At 36.6% G+C, this 21,189-nt stretch overlaps 1 protein-coding gene across 1 annotated transcript in view; it reads left to right on the forward strand.

Annotated features, from left to right (window-relative positions):
• Window positions 1–6,433: 6,433 nt before the first annotated feature.
• LOC129759523 (unconventional myosin-IXb-like) overlaps window positions 6,434–21,189 on the forward strand; it is a gene marked incomplete at its 5' end in the record, with an annotated part of 35,119 nt that continues 20,363 nt past the window's right edge. Inside the window, 10 exons of the mRNA XM_055756995.1 lie at window positions 6,434–6,575; window positions 6,673–6,908; window positions 13,036–13,989; window positions 14,053–14,195; window positions 14,966–15,101; window positions 15,166–15,431; window positions 15,666–15,713; window positions 17,267–17,740; window positions 18,293–18,485; window positions 18,547–18,630. Of these exons, the coding sequence (XP_055612970.1) occupies window positions 6,434–6,575; window positions 6,673–6,908; window positions 13,036–13,989; window positions 14,053–14,195; window positions 14,966–15,101; window positions 15,166–15,431; window positions 15,666–15,713; window positions 17,267–17,740; window positions 18,293–18,485; window positions 18,547–18,630 (2,676 nt within the window). The remainder of the gene's footprint in view (window positions 6,576–6,672; window positions 6,909–13,035; window positions 13,990–14,052; window positions 14,196–14,965; window positions 15,102–15,165; window positions 15,432–15,665; window positions 15,714–17,266; window positions 17,741–18,292; window positions 18,486–18,546; window positions 18,631–21,189) is intronic.

The following is a 21,189-nucleotide window of genomic DNA, read 5'->3' on the forward strand; positions in this document are numbered from 1 at the left end:
TTAGTTGATGAGTCTACACGTGTGCCTTGGGATGGAATTTGTGAAATTACTCTGAGGTGATCCCACATGAATACTACGTTCTTGTGAACGAATCAACGAAGGCAAAATTGAAGATTAAGAAGGGAGAAATTGGGCGTAAGCAACCCACATTTTGTAGTTTAATTAATCCAAACTACCTCCAAAACAAAGTCATTGAACATTCGGTTCAATTCGTTTCCTACACACTCAATTGGACACCCGATAGTAAACAGGGCCGTGAATCGATCGAATTCGCCAGCCAAATCTCTTTCTTCCTTTTACACTGCAATTATTTTTAGTACACACCAAGCAATATCCATAAAACAGATACCTTAGATTAAACCTAATCTCCGCCGGAGGAACAAGAAACGAACTTACTCGCTGCTACTTTACCTTTTTTCCCATTCATTCGGCTCCCGGCTTGCTGCACTCTTTCTATGAGTCTCTCTGTCCTGCTCTTTCTCTTTGCTCCTTAGCAAGCATCAACAGATAGATAGAGCCGGTGCAAAATCAGCACATTTCGAAACTCCTCCACAAAACCTGTGCTGACTGACACTCAAAATGCCAATGGCATTCCGATTGTTATTTTTAGGATCCCGACACACACACCCATGCAGGGGCACATATTCCGAAAAAGAAAACGCTTCGCAATCATCTAATTATATCGAAAGCTTTTCCATCCCCCATCCCCCACCCACTCTCTCTTTCTAGCATATACTCATCTCGTGCTCCAGTCTCCTGCTCCTCCTTGGGTTAGCTCGACCAAAACCCCAACCCTAATTTTCGCGGGGAGGCAGGCAGGCCGATGTAACTTCCTTTTCCATAGCAAAGAAAAACTCGGTGGAAAATGATTTGAGGTTGTTAACATGTAAAATCGTGTAGAGGAGCGAACAAGGTGAAAAACAACGCTCCCCCACCCTTTGCTCCTATGCTCCGTCCCCTTGCTCATCGCATTCGCAACGCTGCGCTGCTGCTGGATTGAGGATCGGGAAAATGAGCCGGAAAGAATGCTCTTCAAAAATATCTAATGTGAAACCTTTCATCTTGTTTTTATTTTCTCTCGGTTCGGTTTGGTTTGGTTTGGTTTGGTTGTTCTGTTGTTTATCGATCGTTTGCGTACGGTTGTTGTTGTTTTTTTTGTGCCGCTGCTACTGCTCATAACGAATCAATTTTGTTAAGATCGTTTGGTAGGAAAACAGAGAAAAAATAAAACCATGGAAATCTTAACTATTAACAACCGAGAGATTAGTCATACATGACATTTCCACAGTTTTATTGCACTAGGTTCGAATCGGTTTCCGGGCAAGCTCGATATTTTTTTAAGCTGTGATTCAAATTCAGTTTTCAAATCATTTTTTCGAGAAATAATACAATCCAAAAAAAAGTGAAATCTTTAATGGCAAAAATGACAAAAATTTACAAAAATGTCAAAACTGACAAAAAATTACAAAAATAACAAAAAATTACAAAAACCACAAGAATGACTAAAATTGCGAATGTGACAATTCGATGATGATGAAAATTCGGAAATTACAAAAAAAATGACAAAAAAAACAATGACAAAAATGGCAAAAATGACAAAAATGATTAAAAATGACAAATGACAAAAATGATAAAAATGTTAAAAATGACAAAAATAACAAAAAGGGAAAAAAATAGAAAAAATGACATAAATAACAAAAACGACAAAAAAGGGAAACAAAATTACAAAAATTGCAAAAGTTTCAAAAATAACGAAAAGTGAAAAATGACAAAAAATACAAAAACGACATAATGACAAAAATTACCAAAATGACAAAAATAACCAAAATGACAAAATTTACCAAAAATTACAAAAAAAATACAAAAAATACCAAAATAACAAATTACAAAAATGACAAAAATTTCAAAAATGACAAAAATGCCGAAAACTACAAAAATGAAAAAAATTGCAACAATGACAAAAATGACAAAAATTACAAAAATGACAAAAATTTAAACGACAAAAGAAATGACAAAAACGACCAAAATGACAAAAATGACATAAATGACAAAAATGACAAAAATGACAAAAATGACAAAAATGACAAAAATGACAAAAATGACAAAAATGACAAAAATGACAAAAATGACAAAAATGACAAAAATGACAAAAATGACAAAAATTACAAAAATGACAAAAATGACAAAAATTACAAAAATGACAAAAATGACAAAAATGACAAAAATGACAAAAGTGACAAAAATGACAAAAATGACGAAAATGACGTAAATGACAAAAATTACATAAATCACAAAAATGACAATTATGACAAAAATGACAAAAATGACAAAAATGACAAAAATGACAAAAATGACAAAAATGACAAAAATGACTAAAATTACAAAAATGACAAGAATGACAAGAATGACAAAAATGACAAAAATGACAAAAGTGACAAAAATGAATAAAATGACTAAAAGGACAAAAATGACAAAAATGACAAAAATTGACAAATATGACAAAAATGACAAAAATGCCAAAAACGAAAAAAATTGCAACAATGTCAAACATGACAAAAATGTTAAAACTAACAAAAATTAAATGGAATAAAAAAGAAAAATGACGAAAATGACAAAAAAATAACTAAAATGAAAAAGTTGACAAAAATGTCAAAAAATGACAAAACTGACAGAAATGACATAAACGACAAAAATGACAAAAATGACAAAAATGACAAAAATGACAAAAATGACAAAAATGACAAAAATGACAAAAATGGCAAAAATTACAAAAATTACAAAAATGAAAAAAATGACAAAAATGATGAAAATGATGAAAATGATGACAATGACGAAAATGGCGAAAATGACGAAAATGACAAAAATGACTAAAAATGAATAAAAATGACTAAAAATGACTAAAAATGACTAAAAATGACAAAAATTACAAAAATTACAAAAACTACAAAAATTACAATAATTACAAAAATTACAAAAATTACAAAAATTACAAAAATAACAAAAATGACTAAAATGAATTAAATGACCAAAAGGACTAAAATGACAAAAATAACAAAAATGACTAAAATGACCAAAATGGCTAAAATGATTAAAATTACTAAAATGACAAAAGTGACAAAAATGAAAAGAATGACAGAAATTACAAAAATGACTAAAATGACAAAAATGACAAAAATGACAAAAATGACAAAAATGACAAAAATGACAAAAACGACAAAAATGACAAAAATGACAGAACTGACAAAAATGACAAAAATGACAAAAATGACAAAAATGACAAAAATGACAAAAATGACAAAAATGACAAAAATGACAAAAATGACAAAAATGACAAAAATGACAAAAATGACAAAAATGACAAAAAAGACAAAAATGACAAAAATGACAAAAATGACAAAAATGACAAAAATGACAAAAATGACAAAAATGACAAAAATGACAAAAATGACAAAAATGACAAAAATGACAAAAATGACAAAAATGACAAAAATGACAAAAATGACAAAAATGACAAAAATGACAAAAATGACAAAAATGACAAAAATGACAAAAATGACAAAAATGACAAAAATGACAAAAATGACAAAAATGACAAAAATGACAAAAATGACAAAAATGACAAAAATGACAAAAATGACAAAAATGACAAAAATGACAAAAATGACAAAAATAACAAAAATGACAAAAATGACAAAAATGACAAAAATGACAAAAATGACAAAAATGACAAAAATGACAAAAATGACAAAAATGACAAAAATGATAAATATGACAAAAATGACCTAAATGACAAAAATGACAAAAATGACAAAAATGACAAAAATGACAAAAATGACAAAAATGACAAAAATGACAAAAATGACAAAAATGACAAAAATGACAAAAATGACAAAAATGACAAAAATGACAAAAATGACAAAAATGACAGAAATGACAAAAATGACAAAAATGACAAAAATGACAAAAATGACAAAAATGACAAAAATGACAAAAATGACACACTGAAAAGAATGACAAAAATTACAAAAAATGAAAAAAATGACAAAAATGACAAAAATGACAAAAATGACAAAAATGACAAAAATGACAAAAATGACAAAAATGACAAAAATGACAAAAATGACAAAAATGACAAAAATGACAAAAATGACAAAAATGACAAAAATGACAAAAATGACAAAAATGACAAAAATGACAAAAATGACAAAAATGACAAAAATGACAAAAATGACAAAAATGACAAAAATGACAAAAATGACAAAAATGACAAAAATGACAAAAATGACAAAATTGACAAAAATGACAAAATTGACAAAAATGACAAAAATGACAAAAATGACAAAAATGACAAAAATGACAAAAATGACAAAAATTACAAAATTGACAAAAATGACAAAATTGACAAAATTGACAAAAATGACAAAATTGACAAAAATGACAAAAATGACAAAAATGACAAATTTGACAAAATTGACAAAAATGACAAAAATGACAAAAATTACAAAAATGACAAAAATGACAAAAATGACAAAAATGACAAAAATGACAAAAATGACAAAAATGACAAAAATGACAAAAATGACAAAAATGACAAAAATGACAAAAATGACAAAAATGACAAAAATGACAAAAATGACAAAAATGACAAAAATGACAAAAATGACAAAAATGACAAAAATGACAAAAATGACAAAAATGACAAAAATGACAAAAATGACAAAAATGACAAAAATGACAAAAATGACAAAAATGACAAAAATGACAAAAATGACAAAAATGGCAAGAATGACAAGAATGACAAGAATGACAAGAATGACAAAAATGACAAAAATGACAAAAATGATTAAAATGACGAATATGACGAATATTACAAAAATGACAAAAATGACAAAATTGATAAAAATGACAAAAATGACAAAAATGACAAAAATCACAAAAATGACAAAAATGACAAAAATTACAAAAATTACAAAAATTACAAAAATTACAAAAATGAAAAAAATGACAAAAATGACATAAATGACAAAAATGACAAAAATGACAAAAATGACAAAAATGACAAAAATGACAAAAATCACAAAAATCACAAAAATCACAAAAATCACAAAAATCACAAAAATGACAAAAATCACAAAAATCACAAAAATCACAAAAATCACAAAAATGACAAAAATGACAAAAATGACAAAAATGACAAAAATGACAAAAATGACAAAAATGACAAAAATGACAAAAATGACAAAATTGACAAAAATGACAAAATTGACAAAAATGACAAAAATGACAAATTTGACAAATTGGACAAAAATGACAAAAATTACAAAAATTACTAAAATGACAAAAATGAAAAGAATGACAAAAATTACAAAAAATGACAAAAATAACAAAAATGACAAAAATGACAAAAATTTGACAAAAGTAACATAAATGACGAAGAATGAAAATCAATATCGGGAATATCATATTTGTCTTTTTCTTGTCTTTTTTCATGCTTGCCGTTTTCTTAGTTTTGTCTTTTTTATAGTGTTTTTAAGCATCTTCGATGTGGAAAATAAAGCTATGATATTTTTGCTTCCTGTTTGTTGATTTGACGAAATTTTGAATAATTTCAAGAACACTTTTTTATATTTTTATCTAAATTTGGAACTTGCTTTTTACCTATAGTTACAGGAAAATGTGACAATTTTTGAAGATCGATTTTGTAAATTTCCATGATTTATTATCGATCATTTTTCATTCATGACTAAGTAGGTAGGAACGTTTCCATAAAAATCATGAACTTCTTCTAACAGAATAATAATGCATAGTAAGAAAAAAAAATACTCTCAAATTCAGATGCGTTAATGCAGATCACATGCAGATCATTGTGTGTCTCGATGTATTGTTTATCGATCAAAATAACCTGAGTTATTAAGGAAACATCCTGGTGACCTGCTTGAATAATTTCAACAACACATGCCACCGATCTATCAGCTCAACAGGTGTCTGCGGTGCATTTCAAGATGCAATCTCTTCAACAAATGGAGCAAGCCAATTTCGCTGCTGCCTTAGCATGTTAATATCCCTGCTGAGTCATGCTGTAATATGTATGTACCTAATGTTTGCAACCAAAAACGAAAAAATAGAAAGATTTATCTTGGCCACGGTCCAATGTGGAAATCTCACTCACGGAGATGAGTGCTGCAAGATTTGCGGAGACAGATCGCGCGTGGCGACAGATTTGTTCCATGCATACATTCATCGGAAGCACTATTTTGTAATCTGTCTGTCTAATCCTGGGCCGACTGTCAAACGGTTGTTGATGCGAGAATATTTTGGGATAATATGGAAAATTTACATATTTTGTGGCAAAATTGCGTTTTAGCTATAGGGATTTTAAGCTGATTAATTGACCACATTCTAAACTTTCTAAATATTGTATTTTTCTCTTTTTTTCAGATTTTATTTACGTGAAAGACAAAGCGATGTTCCTTGGCTAGATAATTATGGACTGGATCCACAGATACTAAGAGACTTTATACCTTTTCTGCTACAGAAGGAAAATAGAGAGTACCCTGATTTGTGCCAATTGCCAGGTGAGTTTCCAAACCAATCACTCATATTTTTTTTTTCAAATTTTAACTTAAAAAATATGATTAATTTTGTAATTCTTTTTTTCTATTTTCGCCGCAGACCTCAATGAGTCGACGCTGCTGGAAAACCTGCGGCAGCGCTTCGAGGCTGGCCACATCTACACCTACGTCGGGAGCATCCTGATCGCGGTCAATCCGTTCAAGTTCCACCCGATCTACAACCCGAAATATGTGCGGCTGTACCAAAACCAGCGGATAGGGCCAATCCTGCCGCCGCACATCTTTGCCATCGCCGACAATGCGTACTACAATATGCTGAAGGAGAAGCGGAATCAGGTGAGTTTACTTCTTCAATCTTTTTTTTTCTACTAGGAAACCATGAATTCCGAACTCTTTTAACGAACAATGACTTTTTGTTTCGCGAGTCAATTACAATGTACATATGTAGCCCTGACAAGTATTTTAATTATTTAAGTTTTTTTTTTGTGAAATTTTCTTAAGTCAGAGGAGATATTATATGCCGGTTTTTGACGTTCCGTAAGGCAGTATTCTTAGTCCATTGAGATTTATCATATTCGCGGACGAACAAGTCTGTAATGAAATATTGTAAATATTGACATTGTAAATTAACTCCGACAGATTCTCAGCTCAGGTATATCCAAATAATTGAAACAGCGCTGCTTCTGTTTCGATACCTTCGGTTTCACTACGAATTATCACTTTTCTGCATCTGAAAATACTTGGGATCATCTCCTTTTTTCTGGCCCTCAGATCATGTTCCGGATTGCAAGAATGCCGAAATTACAATCAAAAAATTCTTAGCTATTTTTGCGGGAATAACAATTCTTTAGAGTTTTCTCACGAACTGGGAATGGATCTTCGAGACCAGTTATGTTACATGGGAAAAAGCAAACCAAAAAAACACTTTGTCGCATGGCAGCACCCTAAGAAGCAATCAATTTTGCTTCTTCAGACAGAACTTTCTTCGTAATTTCGTCTCCTCAAACAAGTTCCGTCCGCTCCTTCACGGGCACTCTACAGGAGCACTATCCGTTTCGATCTTCTTGTCTGAAAAGGTGTACCAAGAAACATGGAAAAGTAGCGCTTGCTAGAGGCGCCCGGCACCTCCGACTACATTTAGGAGTGTGCGGAGCATCACACTCCTCAATTTAGTCTCAGAAGTGTCAGGCGCCTCTAACAACGCTACTTTTTCATGCTTCTTGGTACACCTTTTCAGGCGAGAGGGGTCTACTCTTCTTGCTGTCCTCAGTAGACCCAATTGTAGATCAAGTCGAAAGTAGTGGAATAGGAGCAGGCCTCGAGGTACGAGTAAAAAACGTCAAGTCGGTAGAGATGAGAAGAAGGATATGCAGAAAATAAACTAAATTTAATAAAAATAAAATAAAACAATAGTGTTCTTGTGAGTGATAGACTCACCTGAGTGAATCTCTGAGTTGATATTCATAAGATTAGCACAGATTTGCAAGAAATGGTTCTGGCTCCGATAAATAAGACGGAGAGGATGAAAAAGCGCAGATTGTTAGTTCTTCCGGTGAATAAGACCGAGAGACTAGAAAGCGCAGATTGTTAAGGCTGCTTCTGTCATTGTTCGTTCCTTCGAAAAATAAGACGAAGATGCTGGAAAAGTGCAGATTGTTAAGGTTGCTGCTGATGATTAATTGTTCCTCCGGTAAATAAGACGGAAAGGTTCGAAAGCGCAGATTGTTGAGGCTGCTAATATGATTGTTTGTTTTGATTGGGCTTTTCGGTGGAAAAAAACGGATTGGCTTAGAAAGCGCAAATTTTTAAGACTGTTTGCTTTGATTTGACCTTCCGGTGGAAAAAGACGTATTGGCTTGGGATGGCTTGTTTTGCCGGTAAAAAAGACGGAATGGCTTTGGATTTGAACGGCTGCTTCTGCTTCTTGTTTGTTTTGTATTGGATTTCAGGCTAAAAAACGGAATTGGGTTAGGAAGTGCTGATTTTTAACTCTTCATTTCATGATTTTTTATTTTTCCTTAAAAATCATTTTAATCAGTTGGAAATGATGAGTACATTAAGAAAAAAATTTAAAATAAAATACGATTTTTCACTTTTACCATACATTAATTGTTGCAAATTTGTTACTTTATGAAACGAAGGGTTAAGGCAGCTTCTGCTGATTGCTTGTGTTGATTTGGCCTTCTGATGGAAAAAACAGAATTGGCTTAGGAAGCGCAGATTTTTAAGGCTGCTACTGCTGCTGATTGTTTATTTTTATTTGGCCTTTCGGTGGAAAAAGAGGGATTTGGCTTAGGAAGCGCAGATTTTTAAGCCTGCTGCTGCTGTTTGTTTGTTTGTTTTTTTTTTTGGTTTGGCCTTCTGGTGGAAAAGGCGAAGTTGGCTTTGGAAGCAGAATTTTAAGGCTACTGTTGCTGATTGTTTATTTTGACTTGGCCTTCCGGTGGAAAAAGACGGATTGGCTTAGGAAGCGGAGATTTTTAAGGCAGCTTCTGCTGATTGTTTGTTATGATTTTGCCTTCCGGTGAAAAAAGACGGATTTGGCTTAGAAAGGGCAGATTTTTAAAACTGTTGCTGCTGATTGATTGCTTTGATTTGGCCTTCATATGGAAACCGACGGAATTGGCTTAAGAATTGCAAATTTTTAAGGCTGCTGCTGCTGATTGCTTGTGTTGATTTGTCTTTCCGGTGGAAAAAGACGGAATGGCTTAGGAAGCGCAGATTTTCAACGCTGCTGCTAATTGTTGTTTTGGTTAGGCCTTCCAGTGGAAACAGCCGGAACTGGCTTAGGAAGCTCAGATTTTTAAGGCTGCTGCTGCTGAGTGCTTGTTTTGATTAGTCCTTCCGGTGAAAAAAGACGGATTTGGCTTAAGAAGCGCAGATTTTTAAAACTGTTGCTGCTGATTGTTTGCTTTGATTTGACCTTCATATGGAAATTCACGGAATTGGCCAAATTTTTAATGCTGCTGTTGCTGATTGCTTGTGTTGATTTGTCCTTCCGGTGGACAAAGACGGAATGGCTTAGGAAGCGCAGATTTTTAACGCTGCTGCTAATTGTTGTTTTGGTTAGGCCTTCCAGTGGAAACAGCCGGAACTGGCTTAGGAAGCTCAGATTTTTAAGGCTGCTGCTTCTGAGTGCTTGTTTTGATTTGTTCTTCCGGTGGAAAATGACGGAATGGCTTAGGAAGCGCAAATTTTTAAGGCAGCTTCGGCTGATTGTTTGCTTTGATTTGGCCTGCCGCTGGAAAAAGACGGAACTGGCTTAGGAAGCGCAGATTCTTAAGGCTGTTGCTGCTGATTGTTTGTTTTGGTTAGTCCGTCTGATGGAAAAAGACGGATTGGCTTAGAAAGCGCAGATTTTTAAGGCAGCTTCTGCTGATTGTTTATTTTGATACGGCCACCCAGTGGAAAAAGACAGAATTGGCTTAGGAAGCGCAGATTTTTAAGGCTGCTGCTGATGATGATTGTTTGTTTTAATTCGGCCTACTCGTGGAAAAAGAACGGATAGGCTTAGGAAGCGCAGATTTTAAGGTTGCTGCTGCTGAGTGTTTATTTTGATTAGGGCCTTTCGGTGGAAAAAGACGGATTGGCTTAGGAAGCAGATTCTTAAGGCTGCTGCTTCTGAGTTAAATTCATTCAATGGACTCCAACGCAAAATTATCAGACAGAGCTTAATAACATAGCATTGCTCGACCGAGACACGACAACAAAATAGAAGCCACAAAAAAACAATGGCAGTTTGTCGAGAACCACAGTACTCCGAATACCACAAGGTAGTCAGCTGGGACCTATTATATTTAGTTATAACGTGTTTTCCGTTATGAACTGGTCCAAATAATTTTGCATAATCGAAGTCTTTTTGGTACAAAATATCTGCAGGACCATTCCAAACAAACATTTAATCTTTTGACAGACGATCTATCATTGGAAAGTTCCTCGGTTTGCGATTCCAATTTGCCATTCCCACGCACAATACTGTACACAGGTCAACTATCACATTACTCGAATAATGTAACGAAAACATTCGTCACTTTTCCCTGATAGAACATCGATCACGTGGAACAAGCGCCGGCCGCTACTACATCGCTACAAAACCGAAGCGTAAATTGAATTTTCATCATCAGTAAGTTCAAGCTACGGATTTTTCACTGCTGCTGTCTATCGCAAGAAGAAAAACCAAACTCGTTCGTATCAATTTTACATCTGTATACAGCAACGAAAAAAAACAACTAGGTAGGGGTCCCCCCGAGAAAAAAATACACAAGATCATCATCATGCCTCGCGCCATAAGCGTATAAGCGTCGCGTCGCGCGTTATCCCCGAGATTTTCCCCTTATTCTTTTCTATTTCTTTGCCATCATCGCCATCTCGCCATCTTCCGGCGAGTTTCCTTTGTACTGTCAGTGGCACATATTTATGCCGATTAAACTCGATGAATTATGACTATTTTCCTTTCGGTTGGCGGCGCTGCCTGGTTGCATTGGTTTTTTTTTGGGGGGAGATAGGATAGTGTGATGTGTCAGCCAAAGTGATGAGAAACTGATGGTGGCGAGGGCAGCAGCAGTTTCACTCATCTCGTTACCACCTCGTTAGGTGGTGATGATGGTTTATAAAGATTTTTTTAACGAATCGATGAGAGATTTTTTCTACGACTTATCCATTGAACAATTTGAAGTCATTCAATCAGTTACTAATCACTGATCCGAATTTTCAAACTAACAATATCAGTTATGAATGATAGACCCTAGAGACAGATGATAACTGTTCCGTTGAACTCTTTCAGAGTTAGATTAGATTTTGGCAATCAAACAATTAAGCTGTAAAATATGATTTCGGAAACGAAGATCATAAAGCAATTTTCCGGCGTAAGGCATTATCAACATTCCTTAACTTCGTTGTTAGTATCAAGTACGATGAAAGATAATAAAAACATCGTCAGATAGTACCTTCATTCTACATGTATCCAAGGCATGGTGTTCGGAGTGCCGAATTTTACAATAATTTCAGGAAACACAACTTCGACACGTCCTACGCCGTGCATCCTCGGCACCTCATTATTTAAAGCATCCCAAAAATAAGAACTAAAGTCGACGACGACCGAGACGTCGAGTTTAAAACAAAGAAGGGTACCCTAGCAGCTTCGAATTGTGGTACGGTGGATTTTATTAAGTTGTGGCTAAGAATGGGGGCCATATTACCTCGTATCTCTTGAATGACGGACGGGTGTAAAAATGGGTGTTTTGATATTGCGAACGTGAACAATGTACCCCAGCCAGCACACGTGCTGTTGACGGTTTGAGGAGTGTTGAAGCAAAAAAAAACATTGATAAATGTGTTCCGATATTGTGTTCGAACTGAGGAAGGAAGGAAACAAATGGATGAGGTTTTTCCGATTCCGTCCCCTAAAAGAGATCATAACAAGCCTTAGAACTTACAGGGAAATACAAAAGTTTGTTCTACTGAGCCTCAGATTAGTAACGAGGATCAGCAAAAATAAATCATGTACGGGTCTATTCTTTTTCCACACTAATATGAGATGAAACCTTTGTAAGAATGGTCTTTGGACAAACTTGTGAACATTCGTTAAAATAATTTTGAAGATTGCCGAAATTAGACTGAAGAATACATTAACAGCGTCCCTAAAAGATAACTAGAGTGTTAGCCACATGCTCTTAACCTGGATTATAAATCACAGGATCGCGAGAAATTTTCTTTAACAATTTTACATTGAACTGTTTCAAACAAATTTGGCTTCCAGCTTAAAAAGGTTTTCTTGATCAATGTCCTAATGGTGTCTTAGGATATAAACACTCTCTACTCGTCAGAGCTCCATTTATTTGTAGAAAATAATTGTGGAAAACTGGTTGTCTACGCAGTACATTCAAGGCGCCGGTGGATTTTCAGTCCTCAATTTAAAATAAGAAATCTAGTTAAAATTTGTAAGAAAGATCATACAGGTTTCGACTTTGACCATTTTTTCAATGGTTACACTTTTTAAAATACGAAATTTGTTAAACATATCTAACGCTTATCTTCCTTCTTCCTATTTAATCAAAAAGATAAGCAAATTTTTTACGGAAACTCTTCTTCACATGCAATCCCAATCTTATCAGTTGTCGTTTGGAATAAAATCAGTACCCGGTATCTTCCAATGCGTCATGTACTACAACATTGCTTACCATCATGCGATGGAAACTTTCGGGTACTAACTTCACTCCAAACGGTAAACACTTATTTTAGGATTTCCTATTATCAAAGCTGATCGCCAGTAACTTGTTCATTGTTTGGCAATTACCAACCAAAAATGGATAAATGTTTACCGAGCCTCAGAAAAAAATATTCCCGAATTTCGGCAACATTTTTGTCTGAATTCTGGAAAACGAAAAGCCGTTCATCCTTTTTGAAAATTTTATTATATTTACCGTCAGGTTTCTAATATTTTTCCCCTCTCTCCCATCCACAGTGCATAGTAATCAGCGGCGAAAGCGGTTCCGGCAAAACTGAGAGCACCAATTTCCTACTGCACCACCTGACGGCCCTTTCCCAGAAAGGCGCCCATGGATCCGGAGTCGAACAAACCATCCTCAGTGCGGGACCGGTCCTGGAAGCCTTCGGTAACGCAAAAACAGCCCACAACAATAACAGCAGCCGGTTCGGAAAGTTTATCCAGGTGAACTACCGCGAGAATGGAATGGTCCAGGGAGCGGTGGTCCAAAAGTACCTGCTCGAAAAGAGCCGCATCGTTTCGCAGGGTCACTACGAGCGGAACTACCACGTGTTCTACTACCTGCTGTCGGGTGCCACTGATCAAGAGCGGACCTCTCTGCACCTACTCCCCGCGGAAAAGTACCATTACCTGAATGCCAAAAATCTAACCCTGGAAAACTGTGACGAAAAGTACGAATTTTCCCGACTGAAACAGAGCATGGAAATGGTTGGCTTTTCGGCGGAAAAACAGCGACGTCTTTTCGCCGTCCTATCGGCTGTTCTGCTACTGGGAAACGTGGAGTTCTTCCCGAAGAAATCCACCTACCATCACGACGAAAGTGTTCAAGTCCGAAACCCGGAAGTGGTGGGACTGATTTCGGAACTGTTGCGGGTCAAACAGGAAACGCTGCTGTCGGCGTTGATTTCGAAACGGGTAAAAGCGAGTGGCGAAACGCTGATCATGCAGTACAAGCTGCCGGAAGCGATCGCTGCGAGGGATGCGTTGGCCAAATGTTTGTACGGGGCGCTGTTCGATTGGATTGTACTGCAGGTGAACCATGCGCTGCTGAACAAGGATCAAACTGTGCACACCGGACACTCGATCGGAGTGCTTGACATCTTTGGTTTCGAGGACTTTGACTTGCAGAACAGTTTCGAGCAGTTGTGCATCAATTACGCCAACGAGCATCTTCAGTATTACTTCAACTTGGTAAGAGCGAGGTTACTTTATTCTTTTAAAATAGTATATAATTTCGGTATTTATTTTTTTCAGCATGTGTTCAAATACGAACAGAAGGAATACAAACGGGAGGGTATTAAGTGGACCGATATCGAGTTTATGGACAACTCCGGCTGTCTGCAGCTGTTCGAATCGAAGCCGTCCGGTTTGCTGTGCATCTTGGATGATTTGTGCAAGTAAGTTTTGGAGAGAATGCAGGTCATTAAAAACTTTATGTTTTTAGAACCCATTAATCGTTAGAATCCATAGGTTCGAAAGAATCTATAAGTCGTAAGAGACAATAGGTCGTCAGCTGCAAAAGGGTCTTTAAGATCCTTAAAGCCGTAAAAGACCATAGGCAGATCACAGTTCGTCAGAAGCCATAGTGTTAAGGTTCGTAAGATACTATAGGTCGTAAAAGACCCTAAGTCTTTGGAATCCATAGGTCTTGAGCGTCCATAGGTTCGATAGAAGCTGTAGCTCATAAGAAAATATAAAGTTGTTTGAGGCAATAAAGTCCTTAGAGGATGTAGCTAGTTAAGGAAGACAGTAGGTCGTAAGATGGCCTAGGCCATTGGAGTCCATAGGCTAAAGGTCAAAGGTCGTTCGAGGTCGTAGGTCAGTAGAGTCCATAGGGTCGATAGGAGCTATTTTTCGTAAAGGACCATAGGTCGTCAGTGGTCATATGGTCATTCAGAGCCTTAGGCCGTACAAGACGATAGGTCGTCAGCAACCATAGGTCGTAAGAGGCTATAGGTCGTTAGAAATCATAGGTCGTTAAAGACTATAGGATCCTTAGAAATTCTAGATCGAGAGACCGTAGGTCGTTAGGGGCTTGAGGTTCGTAAGATGTCTTAGATAGTAAGAGTCCATAGGGTTGCTGGAAGCCATAGAAGACGAGAATCGCTAAGGGCCTCATGTTCATGAAACCCATTTGTTAACGTTTTCCTTTTGCTTCTAACTTCAGCTTCCCGGGTGCAACGAACGAAACGCTCCTGCAAAAGTTCAACAGTGTCCACAAAGAAAACCAATTCTACGAAAAGCCCCAGCGAAAGGAAAATGCATTTATCATCAAACACTACGCCGGAAAGGTGAAATACCAGGTGAGGTCTAGTTTTTTTAAATTTTATTTTAGTTGAATCACGTCGAAACTCTCCCCTCTTTAAGGTGGCTGAAATGCGCGAAAAGAACTTGGATCTGATGCGACAGGACATTGTGAGTGTACTGAAGAACTCAAGCATGGCGTTTGTGCGGGAACTGGTCGGAGCCGATCCGGTAGCCGTCTTCCGGTGGGCCATCCTGAGGGCATTTTTTCGTGGTTACTTTGCCTTCCGATCGGCGGGCATTAAACACCGCAAGGAGCGAGCCGACCAATCGTTCAACAAACTCGCCACCAAGAGTCGCTATCGTGCTCCGAATGATAGCATAGTGAGGTGAGTGTGAGGTTATGAGCTTGAGTAGGTTTTAGATTCTCTTCTTAATTCACTCATCACCGTAGAATTGTTCATTCTGGTGGAGGTAGCTTTCGAGTCTACAGTTCATTTCCTCTAAAACGAAGCGTTTCACGCAGTGCTTTCCAAAATCGAAAACACATCTCACCCAATTTCCATACTTATATTGTTTCTTTCATCCGTGCGTGCGTGCGTGCGTGCTCGCCCATTATGCAGCCATCTAGTGACGGTTTCATCAGTAAACCTTACAATCAATCGAATCGCGTAAGTGAAATTTTTGTGCTTGGAATCTCAAAGCCGAGAAAGGGTTGTTGTGTGTTTTTGGCTAAAAGCCGTTTTTTATTTGTTTTGAAACAAAAAAAAAAGATTCCTTGTGTTTTTTTTTTCCCGATTTTTTCGGAACGTTTTGGTTCTGACTTTATGAATGTGCCGTTCCTGGTTTCTCAGCATTCGCTCTTGTCGTGTCTTGTAAACGGTTTCGCATTCCATAGGCGAGATTTTGTTAAAGTGTTTTGTTTCTGTGTGTCCCCCGTTTATTTAAACATTCTCATTAAATCCATGATATGCTGTACATTTTTTCAATTGAAGTCAACCCCTATTGTTTTTCCTCCTTTTCAAGAGGGTTTATCCTCGTTCATGTGTATGTCTCTTTTTGTGTTTGTGCGTGTCTTCAATTATTTACAAATTTGGTTAAATTTGAACGTTTCGTTAAGCTAAGCAAAGCTTCCCAAAATATATTTATATTTTCATTCATTCCTTAAACATGAACTAGTCTAAGACAAAAATTCAACACTTATTTTCGACACTCTTCTAGGTTAGATTTCCTGCAATTCAGGTTTCAGAATTCACATTTCAGATTCAAAACTTAGATTCAAAATTGAGATTCTGAATTCAGATTCAGTTTTCCAATTCAGATTTTAGATTCTGTTTAAGATTTATATTTCATATTTAGATTCAGATTTGAGATTCAGATTTCAAATTCAGAGCTCAGATTCAAATTTCAGGTTTCAGATTTTTGACCCAGATTGAACAATCTGTTTCAAATGTTTTCTGTAACTAGACGATCTAATTGCCTGGATATAACTAATTTTAATTTTTCTTGAGTTTTTTTTTCCTATTATTGTCGGTATTGAATTATCGCTTTTCGTTGCAAAGTAGCTATTTATTATTTATTCTTAACTACGCATTAACGCTTCCTTTTGAATCTAAAAAAATCTGAGTTAACGCTTTCGCTTTTGTGGTTTTATTTTTCTTTTTTTTTTGTCGCAATTTTAACACATTTTAAAATAACAATAGTTGGGATTTCAGAGACCATGTCAGTTAGTTAAAAAATATCATTGAACTGCAATGTTATTGAACAGGAGACATCGATGAACATACTAATCTAGGGATTTTGGTGGTTGGTGTTTGTAACTGATCTGCCTCTATTGTCATTTGTTGTTCACATTCTTACTTTACGTGTTTATTTTATTTTTTCTCTTTAAATTTCAATCTTTTCTTTCCCATATCATCACGCTGTTTATGTTATCCGAACACAAATTGTGTACAAAATTTTCAACTATCAAACGACATTGCTACTCGCACAAAAAATCACGCACTTTGTGACGCAATTACGCAACAAAACATCTATCATCACCAAACACGAACCTTCTATCACAAACTTCCTACCACAAACGCTACGTCATCGTCATCAAATCGATCATCATCAACCCCGAATCACGTGGGGGACTGTTGTGGCGTCGTGTTTTGCGTTTTCCGCTTGTGCTGCCATCTGTTGCCCGGGCATCATACGTCATCTGACAATTGGACGTCTGTAGCAAACGAATCAGCAATGTCATGCATGATATCACCTCCTCGAATACCAGCTCCAACAACAGCAGTGGTTCCAACATCAACTACCATCGTCAGTCGACTCCAGCAGGCCAACAGCAAAGCTTTAGCAATAGTTTCGGTGCCGGCTCTGTAGGAACTCCTCGCCGGTCTTGGTCCAGCTATGCCTTCAACAACAAAAACTTTCCGGACGGTAAGCTAAGTTACGAGTGCCAACAGCAGCAGCTGCAAAACTCCACTTCGACGTCGGCATCAGTAGTTTCTTCGACGTCATCCAGTACCACCACCCCATCTGTATATAGTAGTAGCGCTAGTGGTAATAACAACGGCAAACATCATCATCAACAGCAGGTAGCGAATTCTGCCGGCGGAAGAGCCAGCTACGGATCATCTCTGGCGGCGCGCTCGCGCTTCGAACGCTCGACACAAGATGTCATGGCGCGTGCTTCCCAAATTGTTATGTAAGATTTTCTTTTCGTTTTTTTTCCTTTGTTTTTGTTTGTATTTTTTTTCCTTTTCACTCGAGTGTACAGCACCCGTTTTTGCTCTCACCATTTTATTGTGCTTATCGATCATTTTTCATATTTTCCGTTGTTATTCTTTTAAAATTCTAAAACATATGAATTGGACCGTTGTTTATCGTAAGCTTGTTGAAAAAACGTCAATGTATACCTTAGAGTGTAGCATGATTTTATTGTGTATGCCATTTACGCTGCTAAAGCGTTTCTTTACTTTTGCAGTTATAATGTGATCAGTCGTCCTTTGGAATTAACTACTACGTTCGAATAGGCACAGAACTAAGAGTCTTGTTGTTTTGGGTTCCTACCCTTTGAAATACGTTAGACAGAACTTCCACGATTTTTGTCCCTGGGCCTGTCAACAATTTAACTCACAAAACTCAGCAATATGGTTACCATTTCAATAAAAGATCATTGTACAAATTTGAAAGATAACACTTGTAAATCTTTGAAATCACCCTAACAATTTTACTTTCTATACTCCAAACCAAAAAGGAAAAACAAATCGTTCCGTCCTCGGGAGCGTCCGAAGAAGGGCCTGAAGAACCTGCAGTCGGTGAAGACCCTATCGGCTGGGCAGTATCTGACCAATAATCAAACGGCGGCTATCAAGACCCGTAAGCAACCGCTAACGGTGACGGCCCAGTTCCAGAACTCGCTGATCGCGCTGATGGAGACGTTGAATCAGGTATGGATCAAATGAGACTACATATTTGGAGTTAGATTTTGATTATTGTTCTTCGTTTTAGGCTAATCCGTTCTTCATTCGGTGTATCAAGTCGAATCCCAACAAGGTACCGAACCAGTTCGATGAGGCAACAGTTACGCGACAGGTGAGTTCTATTTCCTTTCTAAATTTGTCAAACTATTGGGGTAGTCCGGTGTTCATGAGTCCATGTGGGGCCTGTAGGCTCATATCACCCAAATGCTTGATGAAACTACACTTTGAAGTGATCATTTATCTTAACGAATGAAGGCGTCTCGATTCATCGGGACGTGTTTTAATCGGATTATAATTTCCATCCATCAGGAATCTATTCTTCTAACAACGTTCGGAGGGTGCCTGAGCATTTTCTACTCAGATGTTACCTTATGACTTCTATCGGCAACGAAAATCACCCTTCTCCGCGAGCTTCAATGATTTATGTGTCTCAGTACAGTTATATCACATAAGCGATTGAAGAGCATTCCATTTGGCTTTAGGATATCACCGAAAAACTTCCAACATGTGATGGTTAATACCGTACTTTCGGTATTGTTTGACATCATTATGGTGGTATGAATAAAGCACAAGCATTTACTTTAGCTATTTTTAAGCAGTTTTGTTAGTCAAATACTTCGATTGGCATCATGGTCGAATTGTCCATGCTTTATGGGTCCCAAACCAAGCGGGAGAGTTTAAATTTGATTAACCATTCTTCTTGTTTACAACTGCCATACAAACGAGTATAATCGGCAACATGGGCTGTGTACTATTTCCGGATAAAACGCTTAGAAAAAGCAATTTTCAATGATTTATGTGTCTCAGTACAGCTGTATCACATTAGGAATTCAAGAGCATTCTGTTTGGCTTTAGGATATAACCGGAAACCTTCCAACACGTGATGGTTAATACCGTGCTTTCGGTATTATTTGACATCATTAAGGTGGTGTGAATAAAGTACAAACAATTACTTTTCCTTTTTATGAGCAGTTTCATGAGTCAAGTACTTGGATTGGCATGATGGAATTATCTATGCTCTTTGGGTCGCGAAAGAGTTTAAATTTGATAGACAATTCGTCGTGTCTGCTATTGCCATTCAAACAAGTATGATTGGCAACATGATTCGTGCACTATTGCCAGATGGAAAAGCTTGTAAAGAGACATTTTCAATGATTAATCTGTTTCACAGTACTGTTATATCGCATTAGGAATTCAAGAGCAGTCCGTTTGGCTTTAGGATATCACCGGAAACCTTTCAACGTGTAATGGTTAATACCGTACTTTTGGTAGTACAGTACACGCTTATTAATCAGACGTTGTTGGGACCGAAGGGTGCGTCCGACTACCGAAGGTGCGTTGACTGTAAATTTTAAATTTCGGACTAATCACTACACACAAATCATACAGACAGAAAAAGTGAAATAAACTTATATACGAATGAGTGTTATGAGTGATTTTTTTATTACAACTATTTGGCTTAACCTCTGATACATAGCTGGCCAAGTGGGTATCGAAAATTATACTAATCTATCTATCTATCTAACCAACAGTTTTGTTTCAGAATCTTATACTTGTCCCTGTTCTGGTAACTTAGTTAAACGCTGCAACATGTTAAGTGGTTTACACCACATCTTTAAGGAGTTCTTTAAAGACGATTGCTTTGAAATTCGTTATTCATTATTCTTCTGTACCTACCAACTCTGTAAACTCTAATCCGGTCTATCTAGAGTGTCAAAATGACACTATTGGAAGTTTGACGGCTTACAAGCCGTTACAACTTTATTCAGGAGCATACAAATAAAAAAAATCTTCTAGGAACCCTAGAGGAAATCTTTAACTTTGCGCCATTATTTTTTTATGAACGCTCCCTGAAAGCCCAGACAATAAAACTCCCTAATGAGATCTATAGAGTGTCAATTTGACACTCCTCGCTTAAAATCGCTATGTCTCCCTTGTATCTCAACCAATTATTACAAAATTTATAGCTTAGAAAGCATGTCAGTGACTTAATACGATTCTTAATGTTGACGTTTTTCAAAATCGAAGAATACAAAATCGAAAAAACATGCTTCGAAAAAAAGGGAATGAATAGGCGGGGATGGGAACTACATTGGCATATGAACATTTAATTTAGTACTTTTTATTATTATTATTATTTGAGAATAAGACCACAAAAATGTAAATAAGATTTGTCGAAACCGTACTTTTGAGTTCAAATCAACCGTCAAAGCTGTTTCGGTCATTTGGAGGAATTTTGAAACGTGTATTTTGACACATTTTGACATCATTTGATTTTTAAAATACCAAACACAGCATTTTTCAAGACTTTTCAAAGGTAGCTGTTCTTCGTACTTTTCAAAATGTCGAATGTAGATGAACGTTGTCTGAGATCCATATTAGAGTGGCTGTACTCACTTCTATAACTATGAGTTTTGTAAAAATTAGTTGAGATACAAGAGGGATACAGCGGTCAACAAATCTAGAGAGGATGAGGGTTAAGCTACGCGATACGCTTTTCACGGTTGTACAAAGATTACTGTGGAACAACCGCGCACGGATTCCGCCCTATGAAGTACGATCTGCGTCTCGCGACAATGGCTATCGCGATGATTAAGCCCCCCAAGATACGCTCTGCTTGCCAATGAATGGCCACACGGAACATTTCCGAGATCTGGCTCGAAGAACCAAA

Source organism: Uranotaenia lowii, unplaced genomic scaffold (assembly GCF_029784155.1).
Source record: "Uranotaenia lowii strain MFRU-FL unplaced genomic scaffold, ASM2978415v1 HiC_scaffold_179, whole genome shotgun sequence".
Lineage (NCBI taxonomy): Eukaryota > Metazoa > Arthropoda > Insecta > Diptera > Culicidae > Uranotaenia > Uranotaenia lowii.